Source organism: Capricornis sumatraensis, chromosome 9 (assembly GCF_032405125.1).
Source record: "Capricornis sumatraensis isolate serow.1 chromosome 9, serow.2, whole genome shotgun sequence".
NCBI lineage: Eukaryota > Metazoa > Chordata > Mammalia > Artiodactyla > Bovidae > Capricornis > Capricornis sumatraensis.
In genome coordinates, this window is record NC_091077.1 from 24,212,698 (window position 1) to 24,236,248 (window position 23,551).

Sequence of the window (23,551 nt, forward strand, 5' to 3'; positions counted from 1 at the left end):
GTTCCTTTGAGGCCCTCTAGGCTAAAGTTTATCCCATCAGTTTGGACCAGACCATTTCTGAGTCTGCATTCAGCTCCAACTTTCATTTGACAGCTCAACAGCCATGCCACCCTCCAATCACAGAGGAGGTTGTTATGAGACATTTATCTTTATATCTGAGTGTCTCAATATATTTTTATCACTCTCTGGTTCATAAAGCATTTTTAGATCCATTATCTCGTGTAACTGTCACAATCCAATAGAAAAGGTATGAAATCTATTATTAGTTCTCTTTTATAGGTGATTCAGGAAGACAAGGTGATAAAGTAACTGATGTTAGAGATATTATAAATACCTAGGTCTCTTCATGTCCAAGACAGTCAACATTCCACTATCTCTTCTAACATTCTCTGGTCATTTAGGCAAAAATAATCTTATTGCTTAAAATGATCTGTCATTTACCACCTTAAAATACACAAGAGCCTAAGAAATCTCAGTAGATCTTTTTTTTATTAAGATTTCTCTTATTTAAATAGATAGTACTCTTTAAAATCCATTTCAGAATTGGCATAGGTAATTTTCTACAATACATAAAAAAATATTGTATTTGATATACATGAACTACAACATGAAAAATGTCAATCCGCTGAGGGTAAGGCAGGATTTGAGGATGCAAATGTTCTAAACCACTGGATATTATCAAACCTTAGTAAGTAATGCAGGTATGATGGCTAATTTTATGTGTCAGCTTGGCAAGGCTATGATGCCCAGCTGTTTGGTCAAACAACAGTCTATGATATTGTTATGAAGGTATTTTTAGAAGTGATTAACATTTAAATCAGAACTCTGAGTAAAGCAAATTACCTCCACAGTATAGGTGGGCCTCATCCAATCAGTTGAAGGCTGTCAGAGACAAGAATAAGAGTCCCCCCAAAGGCAAGGCATCTTGCCTCCAGACTGTTTTCAGATATGCGCTGCAACATCAACCCCTGCCAGAATTTCCAGCCTATCAGACTTCCCTATAGATTTTGGACTTAACAGCTCCCACATCGTGTGAACCAGTTCCTAAAATCTCTCTGTCTCTCTACAGAGAGATGGATAGACAGGTAGTTAGACAGACATACATACTATTGGTTCTGTTTCCCTGGAGAACCCTAATGCACTAGGTTAGATTTATTAACACCTATTCCTAAGCTCCTTCTGCTTTTCATTCTTTGGGCTATGGAAGGTAGAAGTACTATATTTACCCACCTCTCCTGTAGTCACAGACAATTCTAACCAGGTATATGGAGGCAGAGGTCTATGGAGACTTCAATCCCTGAAAAAATGGACTAAGCTCAAGCCAGTAGAAAGTATTCCCCCTTCCTACCTGGTACTAGGGTTACTTTCTTTTAGATGCATGAAATCCATACGCATGGGAAGAGTCAACACCCTTAGCAAAAGCAGACCAGAAAGACAGTAAAAGCATGGGACCATGATGGATCATTTAGTATCTCCTTAGTCCTGGCCTACTCACCTACATATCTGGAAAACTGACAAACAAAAGCCACCGTGGCCAAGTTTTTATTTTTATTTTTTCGTTAAACATATTCTTATCTGATACAATAACTTGTAAAATGGCTTTTGCAGATCTACCCCAATATTTACAGCATTAAACTGGTAAGTATTTGTTTCCTTATGAACAGGTTAGTAAAAGAGAATTTTAAAAAGTAAAAAATTAGAAGCCTGAGTACAATTAAGCACTTAATGATTTCTTTAATGAAAATCTGAGACAATTCATGAGTATCTTTTTTAAAAGGCCTCATTTACAGCTATGCTGGAAGAAATCAGCCATGCTAATCAGTTGATACCCACAAAGCAAAACTAAGAAGTCAGTTCACCCATAGGTACAAATAGCTCTAGAACAGCATTAATAAATAAGAATGTAGCCACATTTTTAGGCTAGATATACTTTTCACAAATAACACATTTTATTTACAAAGCTGCACAAATCAGAAGCTGTTTTCAGTGAATTAATAAAAATGAAAAAAAAATTATTTAGCATGAAATATGACCCTAAATGGCAACCCACTCCAGTGTTCTTGCCTGGAGAATGCCAGGGACGGGGGAGCTTGGTGGGCTGCCGTCTATGAGGTCGCACAGAGTTGGACATGACTGAAGTGACTTAGCAGCAGCAGGGTCATAGGCAGGTTTTAATATGATTTTGGAGGCTGAAATAGAGGCATTTCAAAATGAACTGGATTGGAAAGATTGAGGCACATTGCACAGGAATTTGAATAAAGCAGTTTTCAGAGTACATTAAATTAACCTAGTGGCTTAAGGTTTCCCAGAATTCTAAGACTAACTGAGAAACCAGAAGAGATCCTCAGTTCCCAGTGGGAAAAGAGGATTGTCATTCATACTTTTCAGGGTCCATCTGTCAGCTCTTGTCTGTAGTCTTATGTACTGCTATTTGGCAACAGTTCAGCTCTCAGTTACACACTGACACAATCAGCCTTATGTGGGTTCAGTTCAGTTCAGTTCAGTTCAGTTCAGTCTCTATTTTCTTCTTTCATGCTGTGACCTCCTCTTCTACAGCTTTGACCTCAGGGGGTCCAGACTGCCCACACAGCACCCAGAGAGCATCAGGCACAGCCCACCTTGGCTCACCTATGCTGAGGAAACTGACCTACTTACTCTTTAAAGTTAAGATAAACTTTTCCATTGAGCCTTCCTGCCAAAATGGCACAGCCCCCATTGATGCAACTTTTAAACGTTTACAGTGCTCATCTATATACAACTCACAGATTTCATGCTCATTTCCACACTATTAATATTCTCAATCTCACTATCTTTTTTCCCAGATACACTCTAAATTCTTCAAGGGAAGAACAATTCATGGACTCTTATATACGGTTAAGTGGTTTAACCGCACTTATTCAGATATGGTCTCAGTTCAGTTCAGTTGCTCAGTCATGTCTGATTCTTTGTGACCCCACGGACTGTAGCACGCCAGGCCTCCCTGTCCATCACCAACTCCCAGAGTTTACTCAAACTCAGGTCCATTGAGTCGGTGATGCTATCCAACCATCTCATCCTCTGTCATCCCCTTCTCCTCCCGCATTCAATCTTTCCATCAGGGTCTTTTCCAATGAGTCAGCTCTTTGCATCAGGTGGCCAAAGTATTGGAGTTTCAGCTTCAGCATCAGTCCTTCCAATGAATATTCAGGACTGATCTCCTTTGGGATAAACCAGTTGGATCTCCTTGCAGCCCTAGGAACTCTCAAGAGTCTTCTCCAACACCAAAGTTCAAAAGCATCAATTCTTCAGCACTCAGCTTTCTTCACAGTCCAACTCTCACATCCATATGTGACTACTCAAAAAACCATAGCCTTGACTAGATGGACCTTTGTTGGCAAAGTAATGCCTTTGCTTTTTAATATGCTGTCTAGGATACAGTCTAATAGCATGATATTTCTACTGTATAACATCATTTTATTTAAACTCAAGAAGTAGCTGTATCTTTCTAAAGATAAAACCATTTATCTTTCAGATAAAACCGTTATCTGAAGCACCATCTTTATTTTCGTATTATGTCTACAGCTAAGTGCACGGCTGGCACTCAACACAAATCAGCTCACCCTGATATTTCTAATAAGTATGTTAATAACTCCATTTACACATAGGGCTTTTCATGAGAATTTATTCAGTGTAAGTCCATGTAAAAGTCACTCTTAGAAACTAATAATTATGAAACATTCATATTAAAAATCTCAGAAACAATAAGGGTTTTTACAAAGTCTTCACTCTTTTTGAAAAAAAAAAAAACATATTTCACCATTTCTGAGATACTACCTCTTATGTGTGTGCTTTTTTGAGAATTAAGGAGAAATATTCATTCTAATATAAACTAATTATCAGAACAAGAAATATTCTTAAGATAAAATGAGCTCTCGGAATACATCCCAATAATCGAAATTCTAGTGTGATATATATGCTCGTGTGCACTTCATTTCTAAACAGTACAGCTGGGAAAACAGTTTAGATAAAACTGACAGCCTACATTTTTACTCTTGCCCTGAGGTAGAGTAAAATACACAATTTTCTGTTTCTATTGAGAATGAAAACTTTAATGTTAGATATTTTTCTTGTAAACATAAATGCTAAGGACTGGAAGAACTCAAACAATTTTGGTCCCTTTCATTCACTCTTCACAGATCTTTTCCCGAAAGATTAGGAGACTCTTTATCTCTAACAGGTACGCATGTCTAGCGGAGAGGGCAGTACCTCTCCATTCAGGGTCTTTACTGTCTGACCTTTGTAGCCTACCTCTTTTCTTTCCAATTTCCTCATACTGAATTACTTGAACTTGTCAATTCCTGTCTGACATCATAGATTCAAAATAAAAATGAAATGCCATTTTTTGAATCCGTAGGCAGAAGGTGAATGTAACATTTCAAGAAAAATATGGTCTTGGGAAGCAAATAAAACAGAGTTTGAAGCTAAACTCTGACAGCTCTCTAGCTGTGTGACCTTGGGCAAGTTACTGGATTGCTCTGAGCCTGTTGTCCACTTCTAGCATAAGACAAGGCAAACTTCATCTCACTTAATCCCCCTTACAGCCAGTATAATGCTTGCTACATAACTAGTGATCAATAATTAATTTTCATGGCTCATATAACTATAAATCAATTTGGTGGTTAATTTGATTACATTATAGACCTAGAAAAGTTAAAAAGCTCAGATTATTACTTATCATAAACATCATAAAATACTGAACACATCAGACGTTTCCTAGCATATATTCATGAGATGGAGTAGAAATTAATAAAACCACACCGAGCTTCAGGCCAGCATTTGATCACACTGTCTACACTGCTTTTTATACCACAATAAGTCCTTGTTTTGACTTCCATTTTCTCCACAAGCAATAAAGCTTAACTATTAAAAGATCCAGAGATGCATCCAAATTTACTTCAAGAGTAAGGATAGCTTTAAAAAAAATCTGACAAACAGCACTATAACATGATGCCAGCACTACTAATCAATTTTTAAAATAAAAGAAAATCTATTTTACCCAGATCTAGATTAATTTGGCCAAGCCACACTGGTTCTACTCTACAGAGAAAAAAATATGGCAAATATGCCAACCCAAAAATGCGTTCACAATTTTCTAATATTCCAAAATCTGTGACTAACAAATGTATATAAAATGGTGATAAGAATAATATGCCATTAACATCATTCTTTATTCAGCTTACACAGGAATTGTGGAGGCTGTCTGTGTTTATATCACATCTTTACATACATTTAAACTGAAATTTACAACTAGGATAGTGAAACAGAAAACCAAAAAAGAAATTAATTACTCAAATCCCCCCAAATATTTTTTCACATAGTGTTTTCAATCACAAATTTCCCTTTGGACAAAGAATAAGATGAAAGTAGGAGCTCTTTAAAAAATAAAAGCACAAATGTTTTACATAAGCAAGAACTGTCAGTATTATTACTTACACACTTTACATAAAACTGATAATTGCTAAACAGTAACACCTGGAAAGCAATGGAACAGATAGATCTTCTGCTATTTTCACATACATTTTACAACTGTCTGTCAAATTTGGTAAAAATCAACTACACCCATTATCAACTGTTTCAAGTGATTCTTCAAAATGATGTATTTGACAAAACAGAACTTTGGTCCAATTCAACTGAGATTTAAGTTTTACAAGCCTTGAGTATTTTGAAAGTGCTTGCTAGGATTATATTTGCATCTATGAACACAAAACCCACTCCATGTGACCCTTTATTAAAAACGTCAAACAGAAATGCCATATTTTCTCTCTTAATCTGGCAATTAAGTTTTATAAGAAAACTATAATCAAATTTCATAATGTGTCCAGATTATTAGGTCAAGCTTACTTTGTAAGCTTAGAAATCATTCTAAATATGAACTGAGGGAGAATAAAATCTGACAACACACTCTGAACACTATGAACTCTAGAAAATAGAAATATTAGGTAAATAAAGGACAGAAGTTAAATTTTAGTTAAGATTAAGAAAATTAGAAGTTAGGTAAGAAAAAGGATAGAAAAATAAACTTTATTTAAATAGGGGACTTATAGGACCTCATGATAAATGTCTACACTTATAGGGTTTGCTTCCTGACTTTTTTTATTGCATAACTCATAATTATAATAAATATATATTTCAATTAATACAATGTCATTTATTATATTGCTTAGGTTTCAAAACACTAATTTATCGTATAGTGTTAAATGTTCTTTAAATGAAAAGACATCAGTTAAAATGGACTTGAAATTATTTTTACAACTGACTAAGTGTTAAATAGTCCATATGTAGAATTTACTTAACTGAATATATATTACAGTAATGTATGTGTAACAAATGTATAGCAAAAGTAATCATCAGTTACACACTTATAACCAATGAAAATAAATACTCACAAACACTATTATGAAATATATTGTCAGAACAACTATTGATTAACAAAGGTTATTTGACTATGGTGGGTCTCTCTACAGACTTTCCAAAGTTAGGAGATATTCTTTCTATAATGTGATTGACTACATCATTGTAAATCTTTAAAAATATTTAATTTAAAACAAGGAAAGCAGGAAAGCTATACATTAAATATGAGAAGTGCACAATTTTAAAGAACCTTGGGGTAAAGACATGAATCTTAATGTAAGCAATTATATGGGTATGATGGATTTATATGCTATGTAATAATCTAAAATTATCCTGCTCTAAATCTACCTGTAACAGAAGCACCTACAGTGCAATTAATTAAGACACTAACAGAATTATATGTTCATAAATCTGAAACTCCAGTTTGACAAAGGAAGACATGTATCTAAGACATATGGAACACTGACCTAAAGCCATTTCAAACAGAAACCTTATAAAATGATTTTATAAGAATAACTCCAAAAAATATTCTTTATTGAAAAAGCAGCATTCAGAATAATATTTCTATAGGCTACCTCTTGTGACAGAGAAAAATTAGTGACTAGGAGGAATACAGTATACACACAGTTGTCTGATACCCAAGACAAACCCTGGAAGAAAAGAGTGGATACTTAACAGGTGGAGGGTTTCTCCAGGCAGATAGAAGACAGAATTTGAAAGATTTTTCACTGTATGTATTTCTATGCTTTTAGGGTTTTTTTTGAGCCATTTTATAATATTGCTTGTTCAGAGCACTAACTACAATTTACATTTTAAAGAATTTTAAGATAAGTCACTAACCTTAACAATTAAATTTTAAACAAACTAAACTATTTCATCCTATGACTATGATTTGATTCATTTTTATTTTTAAACAATAACTGCTTAATCTATGAGTGAAGCTTGCTTTAAAAAAAGGCATTTATGTAGTCTGATAATACAGCAGAGCAATACTCCTGCCTGTATAATCTGGGAAAGTTGTTCAAGTTATGTGGACCTTACTTTTTGAGTATTTGCTAAATATATGAATGATGAGTGAGACTCAATATACCCAAAATAGAACTCATTTCTCCTTTGCCCATGCCTCAGAGAAAGCAATCACTGAAAACTACCTTCTTCCATTACTCCCTCCCTCTAGAGATATTACTCTCACCTGAGACCAAAACCTAGGCGTCACCTTAAATCCCATTCCCCCCTACCCCCTACTACATCTAACCAATCACCTACTCTGTCAATTCTCTGCCCTCACTATCTCTCAATTCCATCTCTTCACCTTCACTTCCACTTTGATTCTTTGATTAAGACTTGTCTCTAACTTGGATATGGGGCAACAGCCTCCTAACTGTCTTATTTCACTGTCCTTCAATATAAGAGCCTCCAATCCATCTTTCTGTGCTCCGGCCACTAAAGAGCAAACTGATCATGGCTGCGTATGAAGAATTCTTCAAAGCTCCCCATCATGGAACCGATTTTTCACACTGACTGCTCATTAGAATCACCCAGAAAGAGTTTTAACATACTATTCATGGTCTCCCCATCAACTGAATCTAAATCAATTATATCGACCCCACTAACTCTAAGAAACACTCATCTACAAGGTATACCCTAAACTTTTGAGGATGCACTACAGGGCCTTTCACAATCAAGTTCTACCAACAGCTTTGGAGCCTCATGTCTCCTGCCACTAGATATGATTGAATCAAACACACTATTCACTATCATGCTATTCTTTTGCCCTTGACTTCTCATATATCCACACTTACTTGGCAACATCCTGATACATGACTTCATTTGGAGGCTGCACGGCATCTTTCTGTTCTCTTTGGGGACTTCTTGTCTTACATTCCTGTGCTCCCTAGGCTGCTGGTAGGAAACAGTCAAGTGCTCAGTCGACTCTGACTCTTTGTGACCTCATGGGCTGTAGCCTACCAGGCTCCTCTGTCCATGGAATTTTCCAAGCAAGAATAGTGGAGCATGTTGCCATTTTCTACTGCAGGGGATCATCCTGACCCAGGAATCAAACTTGAGTCTCCAATGCAAGTGTCTCTTACATTGGCAGGCAGATTCTTTATCACTGCAACACCTGAGAAGCCCCCTGTGTATCCTATACTTTCCTCCATGATAGCAGTCAGCTATGGCAGTGGACAAGGAAATACTTTAGAATGACAGGCTGAAATTAAAGTCATCCCTTTAAGCTATGGTTTCTGTACTCAATGAAATAGATCACTAATAGCTTTTTTCCTGCCAAGCTCTAATTCAAAAAGTCACTGTTGAAGCAAATAATTCAATGGAAACCTTTCACCTATATTTTAAGAACTCTATTACTATATAGTATTCAAATGCAATAAATAAAAACAGAAACACCTTAAGCCTTGCATGGATAAACAATGTGTTTTTTTAAAAAAATGTTTTAAATCTTGTGTTTTTCTAAAACAAAGAAATATATGAACCATAAAAATCAGACCATGAGAAAACATACAATTGTTTTCATTTAATATATTAATATACTCACTTGGAACAGACAAGAAACAAACATAGAAATAAATGCATAAGTGCTGATTCTTCTCCTGTGACTTTTCCCAAAAGGGAAATACAACAAAAAGAAAAAAATATAACTTTCAAGGAATAGTTAAAGATGGACTGTATATTTGAAAACAAAAAATTAATAAGCCACATGAGAATCACAAGTTTTTAACACTATCCATGCTATTGGACTCACTTGTCAAAGATTCTGATGTAATGAGTCAGGGATGTGTTCCAGCATCAGAATTTTTTCAAAGACCCCACAGAGCTCCCATCGTGCAGTCAGGTTAAAGTTCCACTGAACCAGCACCCTCCCTACTACAGCAAGGTCCATCTTTCAAAAGGCAATTGCAATAAAACCTTCCAATCAACATGATTTCCTTCCCATGAGGGGAAAAAGGCATATTAACATTGTAAATTGGAAAATATTAATGATAGTTGTTATGCAGGAATTAGCATATGTCACGCATTATTCTAACAGCTTCCAATACATTGATCTTTTCATTCTTTGCAATGAAACGCTGTAACGCTGGCACTGTTGCATGCTGATCTATTTCTGCAAAAATAGCTAATAGTTACAGAATGCTGACCACTGTCAGGTATTATTCTGAGTGCTGTCATACACATTAACTCATTTAGCCTTCACCTCAGTGTTGCGAGGTAAGCACTGTTATATCGACTTGACAGAGGAGGAAACTAAGGCACTGAGAAGTTAAATAACCTGACTAAGGTCACACAGCTCTGGCAGAGCCAGGTACTTAAGCTCCAGACTTAATTAAAAACCAAAATTCTAGTGATCTGTGCTTCAGTCAGTCGTGTCCGACTCTTTGCAACCCCATGGTTTATGCAGTTGATGGGATTCTCCAGGCCAGAATACGAGAGGGTAGCCTTTCCCTTCTCCAGGGGATCTTCCCAACCCAGGAATCGAACTGGGGTCTCCTGCACTGCAGGCGGATTCTTTACCAACTGAGCTATGAGGGAAGCCCATATAACAGACCTAAGATATATTAATATGCAATAAAATTGCTATGTCTTTAGCTTTCTCCTCTTCAGGAGACTGTAATACAAACAAGAGAGGATGATGCTCACTTAAGAAAATTAAAATAAGGATCTTTTATTTGATTCTAGTTCCAAGACAAGTACCACTGTTGGACACAACTGGAGCACTCATGATTTAGAAGGAAAAAGACTGAGAAGGATGACAGAGATGGAAACCCAATTCAATATCAGATATGAAATAGATTGGTTAGAAGACTGACTCTCCCTCCCTGGGAGCTCCATAAAGACAAGGAAGGTGTGTGTGCCCACTGCTGATAAAAACTGCTCAATAGATCTATTTGAGCAAGTGAAATGAGCTAGCTTTTAAGATGTAAAATAACTGAATTCTAAGGCAGAACACTTCAATTTATTATAACCTTATATATTTTTCACATTTTAAGATACTCATCATGAATATTAAATATCATTATTTCATTAAAGATTCATTCTTGTATAATAGAGTATTAGATATTATAATATACAATTTCATCATTAAAATGTGGATCTTTAAATCTTTATGCATGTAAAATTTATGTTAAAATTAAAATTTATATAATAAATTTTAAATACATATAATTATATAACATATATAATACTTATTAAATTCATAAAAAAAGACTTTTCTAATAATCAGCTCAAAAGCTAGGTAACTCTAGGCTGAGCTGTTAGGAATTCTCTTGGGCCTGACCCTGGGCTTCTCAGGTGAGGTTTGCTATCTGTCCATGATCTGGTTTTGTAGCAGGCATCTCTACCTTCCTCTTAATGAGCAAAGCACAAACACAGAGCTTCCCTTAATCAAGGACACAGTGGCTGTACTCTGGGTTCCCACCGAACAAGGTGCATAAATCAAACTTCCTGTTGGTCAACCTACTATAGATCATTCAAGCAAGAAGAAATACCCATGGAGGGCTCTCTGAAGGCTATTCTGTATTTTAAAATATAGTCAAGCAAATTATCAAAGAATGGTGTACTTGCATTGTCTCCAAGTAGAATTCCTCCTGAAGAATTGCCCTTGTGTGCTACAGTCCAGGTTTATATCGAGGGAATTCAAAAGAAACATCCAAGCCAATCATACTATTCCACTTATCAAAGAAGTGGTGCTGAGTATATATGATCCCTCATAGCCCCTGTCTGCTCCATGGGGAAGACTTCTCTTAGGTATCAATATAATGTCAAGCTAGTGTTCTCTTTAATGCCACAAAAAAAGGAGTTCAACATGCATTTTTCCTTTGTGAAAAAAAATATTTTCTATACATCTTCCTTTCTCCTCTTATTTTATTATACGTTATGTATATTAATCTGTATATTTCTTTAAACCATCCACTTTTGAAGGTACTGGTACTCTATAAATAAATAGGTCTACAGTAAAAATTAAAGACACAGAAAGGAATATGAAAAGAAACTGACTGTGAAGAATGAAGGACTTTAAAGAATTAGAACTCAGAGAAACTGCCTCCCTTCAACTGTTCAGTTTACATGTTTTCCTATTGTTCAATAATATTAGATAATGACTTTATGATTCAAGACACTGATTTTTTAAGTTTTAATAAAGTTTATGATTAGCTTAAATACTTATTAAAAGTTAATGGCTTTCAAAATAATAAATGGTGAGTGAAGATTTTAAAATCTCAAAAAATTAAGATATCTATTTCATTCATTAGTTCCAAAACAATGCCTGCTGAATTTTAAAAATAAACATATTTCTTTGATTCAGTTCATTTAGAAATGTGTATCAGGCTCCAGTTCAGTTCAGTTCAGTCACTCAGTCGTGTCCGACTCTTTGCGACCCCATGAATCGCAGCACACCAGGCCTCCCTGTCCATCACCAACTCCCGGAGTTTACCCAAACTCATATCCATTGAGTTGGTGATGCCATCCAGCCATCTCATCATCTGTTGTCCCCTTCTCCTCCTGCCCCTAATCCCTCCCAGAATCAGAGTCTTTTCCAATGAGTCAACTCTTTGCATGAAGTGGCCAAAGTACTGGAGTTTCAGCTTTAGCATCATTCCTTCCAAAGAACACCTAGGACCGATCTCCTTTAGAATGGACGGGTTGGATCTCCTTGCAGTCCAAGGGACTCTCAAGAGTCTTCTCCAACACCACAGTTCAAAAGCATCAATTCTTCGGCGCTCAGCCTTCTTCACAGTCCAGCTCTCACATCCATACATGACCACTGGATAAACCATAGCCTTGACTAGACGGACCTTTGTTAGCAAAGTAATGTCTCTGCTTTTGAATATGCTATCTAGGTTGGTCATAACTTTCCTTCCAAGGAGTAAGCGTCTTTTAATTTCATGGCTGCAATCACCATCTGCAGTGATTTTGGAGCCCAAAAAAATAAAGTCTGACACTGTTTCCACTGTTTCCCCATCTATTTGCCATGAAGTGATAGGACCAGATGCCATGATCTTCGTTTTCTGAATGTTGGAGCTTTAAGCCAACTTTTTCACTCTCCTCTTTCACTTTCATCAAGAGGCTTTTTAGTTCCTCTTCACTTTCTGCCATAACGGTGGTGTCATCTGCATATCTGAGGTTATTGATATTTCTTACTGTACTATAAATGTCTAACACCTTTCAAAGACTGGGTAACATTAAATGTCTGTCATGATTCAAACTGATTTATTTGTGGTTAAGCCTAAACTAGGCTAAACTGTTTATTAGGACAGTAAATGAAGAGCTCATTAGAAATCTGAGAAATTGCAACCCTTCAACTTTTCAGTTTACATCATGTTTTCCTATTGTTCAATAATATTAAATAATGACTTTATGATTCAAGACACTGATTTTTTAAATTTTAATAAAGTTTATGTTTAGCTTACACACCTTATTAAAAGTTAGTCTTAAAATATTTAGAGCAAAGGAAGTCACGTGCTATCGTCAAATTAAAGTGCAGTACGGTTATATGACAAATTACACTTATTTGTATGTTGAACCCTAATTCATCAATTCACTAGATAGAAAAGAGATTTAAATAAATGTTTCTCACATAGCTTTTTGGAAGCCAACACAAAGGAAGTGCAAGCAGAAAACTGACTTGGATTTTTTTCAGGAAATGAGAATAATTTTGATTGATTAAGAAGGAAGAGTATTCAAAGGTTTTTAACTAATATGAGAATTTATGTTATCATGGAGCTAATTTCAAATTGCATGGAAGCATCTTCCCAGCTTAGTATATTCCATAACTGTTAAAAAGCACACATTTTTCATAATTCAGGTGGTAAGGCACCAGTTAACAATGAAAACGAACTACCTAAGGCTACAAAACATGGAAAATCTGTACCAAGTTTCTCCTTCAACTCATAATGTAATTTTATTTTGTACAATGAAGAAAACAGTGGGGTAGAGAGAGATTTCATAAAATCAACGTGTGATGATTTCATCTGACAAGTGGAATGGGGGTGGGAAGAGTAGGTGTGAGAAGCTTACTGCTTTTAGTGAAGTTAAAAACTAAATATGACTGAAACTGAACCAAGAAATGATTTCTGAAAGACTGAATTTAAGATAAAAATCCCAGACTTATACTTTTCCATAGATATTAATATACTTTGGGGGCATAAACTGTGTTCACGATACAGTAAAATTAGCATTATAGAAAAAGGAAGCTCATAAGTAAGAGAAAGAAGCTAAGCAGGATGTGTAACAGCCCTATAAGAATGGGGCACATATTTTAACCTTAATGGTTATGCTACAAAGAACTTATATATACACTTAAATTTTTTATAGTTTAGCTCTCTGGTATTAGAAGCCCAGGGAAACTCTGCCAAGATATATCCTTTTGTGAAATAATGGAATTTTCTAGGGTGTTTATAGCCTTTAGGGGGCCAAGCTAAGACATAAGACACTTTGGTATGAAATTAACTCTTTAAGAAATCTAATAAAGATCTCTTTAGTCATAAGAAATGGTTTTTTAAAACCACAGAGAAATATTACTATCAACATTGAGCTCTGCCTTGTTTGAAACAACATTTAATTAGACAATAAAGATATATATTCTTTGGCTCCATTTAACTGCAAACATTAAAAAGATAAATACACACTATTCTGAAAATGACTCTAAGATAGATGAAATGCAAAACTCCCTCATAGGGAAAAGAATTATGGAAATTAAGTTGTTTTAATGCTTTAATATAAATGATCTTACTAAACCCAGAACCAAAGAAAAGGAACCTCCAATTCTACTAAGACACAGAATGAATATGAATTGTATAAAGAAATTTTCAACAGTGAGAACTTTCTAGTTATTTACACAAAAATTCCTATAACAAAGAAAGTATAACTATCTTATATGATGTACAAGTCTAAATGGCCAAGTTTGAAAGAATTAATTCTTCTGTACACTATTTAAAATAACATCTCATTTTCACTAGAAAATTCTTCATATCCTGGAGAATACTTTAATGAAATTTTCAACATGTGGATTATTGATTCAAAGTATAACACTCTTATACCTATCTGGGCCAGGCAGTTAAATAAGCATGCAAGGGAAGGCTGGTGCACAACAATAATAAGATGTGAAGGGACACAAGACTGCCTGCCTCTGATGATGGCATCAAAAAACAAAATTTAAAAAAAACCTTAAAACAACTTACATGCCAAACAACGTTCAAGAGCCATATGCAGCCTCCTAAACTGCCAGATTGCAGCCCAGATAACTAGAAAAACTGTAGCCAAGATAGAGCTCAACCAAAAATGTGAACTTAGCCAAGAGTAGATGCCAATAAATTCTAACACTCACAGAGTGTAAAGCATAGAATAATTTTTCACGATCATGCTTCAGTTAGTCATCTATACTTACACAATTTGAGGTATAAGTAAGTATAATAGCAACTCATGAAATCTGTTGATTATGAACATCTGCCTCATGTTCTTGAGAACTAGATGTTTCTAACTCCAGGTGGGAAAGTCAGAATCTCAATTCTGACTCTCCAGTGGTCTCAAGTATAGAGAGAACCAGTCTAAGATCTGTCAGCAACCAAAGGCCTCTCTATTCAGAAGAAGGCTAGCTGTTCCTGGGCCCTGCGAGTGATGTCTTGGACTATCAAGGTTGGCCTGTCATGAGCACTTTCATTTACTGAAAACCTGATGAGGAGAGTACGTATCAAAATGCAATTGTAATTTATTTTATTTATCGTTAAGGACAGAAGAAAGAAAAAGTAGGTAGAGATGACAGAGGAAGAAACAGATCAAAGGACCAACAAGAAAGACATTTTTCCAGACCACCAGGACCAGATGGTAAGGAAGAACTGAAGCTATATATCAGTTCCTGAAATACCTGGGAAACCCCGGGATGGGGTTCTGGTTTCCTTAAGACATAAGTTCCTGGGTAGGTCCTGTGAACTGACTGCAGGATGAGATACTGACTTCCTTTCCTACTGAAAATTCCAATGAAATTCAGAAAAGGAGGTTAACCTAGAAAGACACACAGTCATTTTTTTATAATGTAGATAGAGTCTAATCTGTATGGGGTTCCTTAAATACATATATTAAATATCGCTTGTTAAACAATATTTTCCACCATCTCCTTGAGATTATTTAATATGATGTTCAAAGACTGAAGCAAATATTTGTAGTGTGTGTCTTAAAGTCTTCCATGTTTTATGTTTTACTAATATTGGATTCTTCATAATTCTAAAATATTATAGAAACATACTGGATTCTTGTTCTTTGACAAAAAAAACCCTCAAACTTGAATTCTGTAATGAACAAAATTTCATTTATTTCCAGTCTGACGTTTCTGATATAACTGAATCACTTATGACTAACAATTATTAAATGAATAAAACTGATGAATTGTGTTATATGTAATATACTATATGATCTATGCAGCATTATGACAATAATAACTAACATCTATTGACAATTTACTACATGCCAGATACATACTGTCAAAACTGTATAGAACTATACACGGATCATGTCATCAATTCACTTAATCTTCTAGAAAATCTATGAGGTAGACACCATTACAATATCTACTTTCAACCGAATTAAACAAGACTTGTAATTTAAAAAGACAATGAAACTAATGAGCGGTACACTAGTGACTCAAATCCAAATTCAAGTTTATACCTCCATCTCTCCCCGCCCTCCTGACTTCCTTTCTCTCCTCTCCCTTGCTAATATTATGCTTAATTATATACATAATACAGAGAAAGTAGACTTCAATCTAGCAGTAAAGAATACTAGAAGATTCCTAGAATTTCAAAAAATGTAATTTATAGTCAAGAATAGCTACATGCTATACTGCTGCTGCTGCTGCTAAGTCACTTCAGTCGTGTGCAACTCCAGAGATGGCAGACCACCAGGCTCCCCCGTTTCTGGGATTCTCCAGGCAAGAACTGGAGTGAGATGCCATTTCCTTCTCCAATGCATGAAAGTGAAAAGTGAAAGTGAAGTCGCTCAGTCGTGTCCGACTCTTTGCAACCCCATGGACTGCAGCCCACCAGGCTCCTCTGTCCATGGGATTCTCCAGGCAAGAGTACTGGAGTGGGGAGCCACTGTCTTCTCCACATGCTATACAATCTATAATTTTAATATTTTGTCTCAATGCTCTTCCTACAAGATCTGCAAGCCTGTTTATCATTTTTAAAATATTCAGGCTTCCCTAGTGGCTCAGTGGTGAGGAGTCCACCTGCCAATGCAGGAGACACGGGTTCGATCCCTAATCAGAGATGATCCCACAAGCCACAGAGCAACTAAGCCTGAGCGCCACAACTATTGAACCTGCGCTCTGGAGCCCCAGACCCTCAACTACTGAAGTCTAAGCACCCGACAGCCAGTGCTTTGCACCGATAAAAGCTACCACAATGAGAAGCCTGTGTACTGCAGCTAGAGTAGCCCCCATGCTCCAAAACTAGAGGAAAGCCCGCACAGCAAAAAGGCCCAGCATAGCCAAAAATAAATAAACATTATAAAAAAGATAACATTCCATCATGTTTAATTTATTCAGACTCAGAAAGTGCGAACATGTTTCTGTAACAGTCCTCTAAACTTAGCAAGAACTTTCATAAGGAGGAAAGGTCAAACAAATTTCTGAAATCCATCCAAAGTTCAGCAAAGAAAATTCAAAATTTTAAGAAAAATTTTTTTGCAGATGGTTCTTTTAAAAGAAATATGGAAACAAAATTACAGAGCAATTTCATAGTTTATTCTGTGACTGGATGTGAAATCTCACCTTTATGTGAATGCCAACCCAGAATGGAACAAATTAATTTTTAAATATAATGTGAATAGTAGCATAGTTGGACATTTCAAGTAATCTAAAATCCAAACTGGAAAGCCCTAATTTGGCTGTGTCCCAGTCCACTTACTCAGGCATCTATTAAATGTAGAATATACCCTAATATTAAAACACTTAGATATAACTTAATTGTATACTTATCATTATTAACTTTATTAACAGATACTGTTTAATATATTCCTTGGTAATGAAAGTTTCCATCATTCCTTTAAATAAGACAGAGTTGCGGTTCAGTCTCCTTTAAAGACTGAAATCCGAAAATAAATTCTACACAATTGCTTAGCAAAACATCAAGTCAACATTCTGAAACAATATTTCTTTAGAAAATAATGCTTTGTAAAGCTAGGAAAAAATGTAGAAATTATTTTTTAAAATAGATTCTGAACTTAGTGATGGACAATTGTCAGTCTAAAATTCAAATGTATTACCAAACGTTAATGTAAATATGGTTGTCATGAAGTTATATCCTACAAAGCTTGGCATCCCCTCTGTCTCTTCACTTATGTCAATTAATGAAAATACCTAAGATCCACTTATTCCAATAGAGAGGGTACAGATCTATGATAATACCCTTTTAAGCGAACAAATACCTATATTATAAATAAAATAATAAGTCAATTCTTAAGCATGTATGTCACCTGAGCATATTTTACTGTCTTGGATCATGAATGGGTAGATTGCTTTGTGAGGATTGCACCTTCATAGCAGAATCAATGAAAACTTAAATGGAAGGACATGAAACAAAAGGTTTTTTAAAACTGCCTATGTGATTTTAAGGCAATACAGTATCAGATAAAACACAATAATTTTCCATCTTTTATTTAAAATATGGATGATTTTTTACTCATCCATACAGAGCCAACATCTACAAAATGATATTTTTATGTAAACAAAAATCCCCTGAGATTTTCATGTTAAATATTCATTCTTACCTTCCAGCTAGTTTTATATAAAATGGAGACAAATCTTTTTCATTAAATTTATTCCAAATTACCTATTTTTCAACTATAATCTACTTACCTATATCTTTATTATAAAAGTAGTCATTAGCCAGTTTTATAAAAGAAAATTACTATTTCTATCAATAAAAGTAATGAGGTATATACTCATTTTAAATTTGCATAGTGCATATTCCAAGTAACTAGTTTTTATTAATATTTACTCTCTGTAATAAATATAAGAAATATTTTCTGTAGTGTAGATATCCTGAATCACTAAAAAAAAAAAAAAGCTAAATTAAGGAAACTAGGATTACACTTCTAAAAGAAAAGTGAATGGAACTGTGTAATCTTGAGGTATAATGACTTCACAGGGAACATGTTTTCATAAAATGTTTCTTCTATACTAAGAAAGTGTGAAAAATTTGAAAAGATACCTCCATGAATTAAGTTATAATTCACAGAGGTGTGCACTAGGTAGCTAAAATATATTTAACTCCAACCATTTGAAAACCAAAGTATACTGAAAATTGCAATATGTTATTTAAGTGTTAAGTAATTTTTACTCAGATTAACTTTCAGGAAAACTGTTTTAAATACAACTGCTTTTCATATCAAAATCAATTTCTGAAGGGGAAACAAAAAAAACTCAGATTACTTTGTAAAACTAATTACTACAATGAAACAGCAGTTCATAAACTCAGATTATTTAAATAATGGCTGCTACTGAGAAAAATGGAATAAAGGTAGACAAAAAATTTTAAAGAACCAGCCATAATATTAAGCAGTTACTTATTACCTTCAGAACTGTTTTACCAGATAATCATGCCTCTTAAAATGTTGTGAATAAATCTATTAAAAATGATATAACATTATAAGTTAAATTTTCTATGCTTTAAAAACACTGCATGTTAAATTTCCATATAAGCATCTTCCAAGAAACTTCAGAGTTGAATTATTTGCAAACAAAGAGACACAATCACATACCTAACCAAAATGACAATTAGGGACAAAATGCTAAAAGCTATGGCCCATGAGCATAAAATTAGTCCTCTTGTTAGAGACAGGAAATGTATTTAAACACCAATAAAGCAAATAAACAGGAAATAGCCTCTTCAAGAGATATGACTATACATGTAAGATGCTGCTTAAAGTTATGGGTCACACTAATAAGAAAACCTCAGACACACCTTAGCTCTAAGACAGCCTCTCACACAATAGCCCTTCTGTCCATCACTGACTGTTGCTATCAATTTCAAGCAGATACAAAGATACGGAGAGAATAAATAAATAGAATCACTGACCCAGACTGTAAACTGTTACCTACCTGTAAAACGGGAACATTTTCATCACAGCTCAAGTCTTACCTCATAAGACCAGACACACTGAGTCCCGCCAAAACGTCGAACACATCTGCCCACTTCCACATCCTCATGAGTCGTGTACATTTCTCTGAGGCATTCACCGATATGTGGCACCATCCTCCTGAGAACCTCACGACTGAAGATCATGCCAGGTCCTCCCATGCAGAAGTTCTCCCCAGGCTCCAGCCCCAGCTTTCCAAGTTCTTCAATATTCCCCAGGCCAGTCTGGCCCAGGTAGAGGGGCTTGCTGCTATTCAGTGATCTAAGAAACTCTTCTAACTTATCACCTACAAAGAAAAAAACCAACAATCACTCCTTTTCCTAATTTCATAATCATCTATAACACAACAAGTAAGGGAAAGAGTTCCCAATATTGTGGATAGACAAGTCTCATACAATTGAAAAGAAGAAAAACCTCTTTGAATATTTCATTATTTAAAAAATACTAATTCATAAGTATTAAACTAAAATTAGATTTTATCAACCTTCTAGTCAATGAAAAACCTTAGTAAGTCTAACAGTCATTGGATTTTTTTAAAGCTTAAATAATGCTGAGAATAAAGACAGGCTTTTTAACATGTGTGAAGTAGTGATAAAATTCTCAGAAACAGAATATTAAATATCAATATTTAGCACTGATAGGAAGATCATTGACACCCAGTAGATTTTTTTCCTGATAATTTAGTTTACTGCTTCATCCTTAATTAAACTCAAGCCATAAACAACCCAAAAGACGTAGATGTTTGTATGAACATATGTACATACATATATATAGAGAGAGAGAGAGAGAAAGGGAGTCTGGGAGAGAGTGAGAATATCAAACTTGTCTTGAAATATAACACTTTGGAATTTTGGAAAGCACCATTTTGGAAAAAAAATTAACATTTGTTAAAATTTATACAATATAATTGGTTTATAAGTTTGTAAGCTCATCAAGAAAAACAATCTTAAAATAAGGTTCTGTAGCTAAAACAGTTCCAAAGCATTAGGTACTCTACAAAGTGATACACTGGAATAAGTAGTTGCCATCTTTATTTTCCCAATCAGCATTTCTACTATGATTTTTGATGAGCACAGAATCTGCAGTCATTATCTTGATCCTATGCCACGCCCCCTTGGAGCTCAATGAGTTTTAGCTATTATTGGGTTCTTGATACAAAATGCATTTCATTCTTAATAGAAATGGAAAGAATATGGCATTTCAGTGTTCTGTAGGACAGTCTTTCATTAAAAGATATGATACGGATGGTGTTAATGTATTTTGGAAATTGCAGAGTGTGCAAACTTCTGCCAGGAAACCTTTGTGATTTTAATGAGGCACAAAAGACATGGGGACTGTAAGATAGTGGATCTATCAATTATAGATAAAGATATCTACATGCATCTTACCTACCTATGAGACAGTGGGTTCACCAGGAATGCAATTTCTTTAAAATTTTTCTATCAAATTATTCAGTTCTTTATTTTCATATCTAATTATCAATATTCCCTCTGCCAATCAGCCCTAAGGATTTCATTCCTCTCAACCCAAACCCAGGAAATTTCTAGTTATTAAGTCTACATTCAGTCCTTGTGCCAAAATGTGTCTGTTTGTTATTTGTTTGCTAAAAGAGTTATGTAAATGATGCTACCTGAATCAGGAGAAAGCAATGAGGCTGCAAGTAGAATGGGGTAAACTGAGTAAGGGCTGCCCCTCTTTGACCAAGAAGCTAGGAAATGTGGAAAGAAACACTTCCTTCAATACAAGCCTGCTACTTCCCTTGTGTACCTCTCTGCAAAGAACAGGGCTGGAAAGAGTTCCTCCTGCTCTAAGGAACATTCTTTCGCTGAGTTTAGCAATCTCTGGCCAGAGCCACTCACACTCAGGGTGAAGGACGGCGCCTCTTTTAAAACTGACAAAGTTTTTTCGTGCTGGGGCTGCGCGTGGTTTGGGGAAGGACTTCCAGCCTCTGCTTAACGCCGCAACCACCGAAACAGACTGGAAGGGATCCACACTAGTGAGTGCTGGTACAGGCTGGAGCTCCTAGGGTCTGGATAATTCGCGTGCGCCGTCCCCTTTCCCTCCACCACTAATTCCTGTCAATACAGTCATGCCTTCTGGGGTTTACTGAGCTGTTGCCAAGGGGTAGGGAAAGGCTTGCTACTCCACCGTGGTGGCTGGAAGGAGCTGCCCGCTGGAGTGGTTGGGGTGCCCAAGGACTCCCATTGCGCGGTGGGTGGTGCGAAAGGGAAGGAAACGCACAGGAAAGGGTTTGGGACAACAAGGACGGTTCCTCGCTCTCACCAGTCCCGAAACTAAGCTAGATTTAGTTAAAACAAAAGGGTAGGGGAATAGCGAACATCACCGATTGCCCGTCTGGCTCTCGCGGAATGTTCCACCCTCCTTTCCTCCACGGAGGACACGCCCCTCTGGGCCAACGTGGGAAACTACCACCACCTGGCAGGGTAGAATAGGAATAGCCTCAGGTTTAACCCCGAGGCCCCTTTCCTCACCTTCCTACGCGGTAAGGAGGAGCAGCAAGCGATGGGCGGAAACCAGAGCAGCAAGAGTGAGGAAGGCGGAAAAAAAAAAAAAAAGCCAGGCAGGTCTGAGGAGGGTCCAGACCCGCAGCAGAGGAGGAGGAGCAGAGTTGGAATGGTGGGCGGAGGCGAGAGGTGGGGGCGACCGGCTAGGGGCTGCAGGAGCCCGAAGCACGTGCAGGCAGAGAAGCAAGACAGGGGCTGGGCAGGGATCGGGGCTGGGCAGGGATTGGGGCTGGCTGCAGAGAAAGGAGGCGGGGAGGCGGGACAGCTGGCGCTGGGAGGTCACCTTTAATGTAGACATCGTCGTCCGCGCGCATGAACCACTCATACTTGTCCAGGTAGTGGTCGTGCATGTACTTGATCATCATGAAGGACTTTTTCTGGGGAGGGTAGGAGTCGTCCACCCCAGGCAGCGCGATGACAGGCAGGGGTGGCGGGGGCTGGCCAACTCCAGCGTTGGGGGGCTGCTGGCTGGAAAAGAACTCCACGCGGCCGGGAATGAAGCGCGCCCAAGTCCGCTGCGCTGCCAGCGCGCGGCTGCCCAGGTACTTCTGCGCGGTCATCACCCCCACGTACAGGAAATCGCGGGGTCGCGAGCTAGAGGCAGCGGCGCCCCCGTCCCCGCTGCCGTTGTGGCTACTCCCCGGCTGGCCTCTTCTCCGGTGCCCAGCCGCGCCCCCATCCTCCTCCTCTGGTTCCCCTTCAGCCACCGGGGCTCCGGGGAGCCCCGTCGCGCCTTCGGGCTCGCGTCCTCGCCGCCGCTGCTGCAGCGGAGGTGGTTGCTGCCAAGGGCTGCTCCGAAAACTGGTTACCCCAGGCGCTGCTTCAGGCAGCTGCGGCCCCCGGAGCTCCTGGCGCGCTGGGGGCGGCGACTGCCCTGGCCACTGCCGAGCATGAGGCTCGGGGAGCGGCTGCTGTGCGCCGGGGCCAGCGGCCGAGCGGCCGTAGTAGGAGCAAAGGCTGGAACCGCGTCTCTTCCTCTCGCTCAGCTCGGCCACTCTGGGGGCGATGAGCCAGGACGCGGCGGTGAAGCCCAGCACCAGCCCCAGTGCCACGCTCATCCACGGGCGGCGGGAGCGCACGGCCATCGCGGCTTCCCGGGGCGCGGACGCTGGCTGAGTGGCCGCGGCGCTGGGCGCGGGTATCTCGGTTCACACCCACCCCTCCTCCGCCTCCACGCCCCCAGCCCGGGCCGCTGCCGGTTGCCCAGGCTCCGACTCCTGATCGAGGTCGGAGCGCTCCCGGCGCCTAGCCGGCAGCGCGTTGCAGCTGCCCGCCGAGCTCCCCGCTCCGCTCCGGGTCCGGGTTCCGAGCGAGGGTCGGGAGTGAAACTTCTCCCGACGGAGGCGGCGGCGGCGGCGGCAGCGAGAGGAGCTGCAGGAGGACGAGGAGGTGGAGCGGCGGCGGCGGCGGCGGCGGCGGCGGCAACGCGTCCGCTCCTAGGCTGCCACCCTGTCACTGGCGCGCCTGGTCCCTCCCTCCTCTCTCCTTCCCGA

General features: G+C 38.0%; 1 protein-coding gene across 1 annotated transcript in view; it reads right to left on the minus strand.

The window, feature by feature from the left end:
* Positions 1-23,143, minus strand: part of CHSY3 (chondroitin sulfate synthase 3) — a 287,574-nt gene extending 264,431 nt beyond the window's left edge. Inside the window, exons 1-2 of the mRNA XM_068980453.1 lie at positions 22,342-23,143; positions 19,536-19,819 (exon numbers count right to left, since the gene is read on the minus strand). Of these exons, the coding sequence (XP_068836554.1) occupies positions 19,536-19,819; positions 22,342-23,143 (1,086 nt within the window). The remainder of the gene's footprint in view (positions 1-19,535; positions 19,820-22,341) is intronic.
* Between the last annotated feature and the right edge of the window lie 408 nt (positions 23,144-23,551).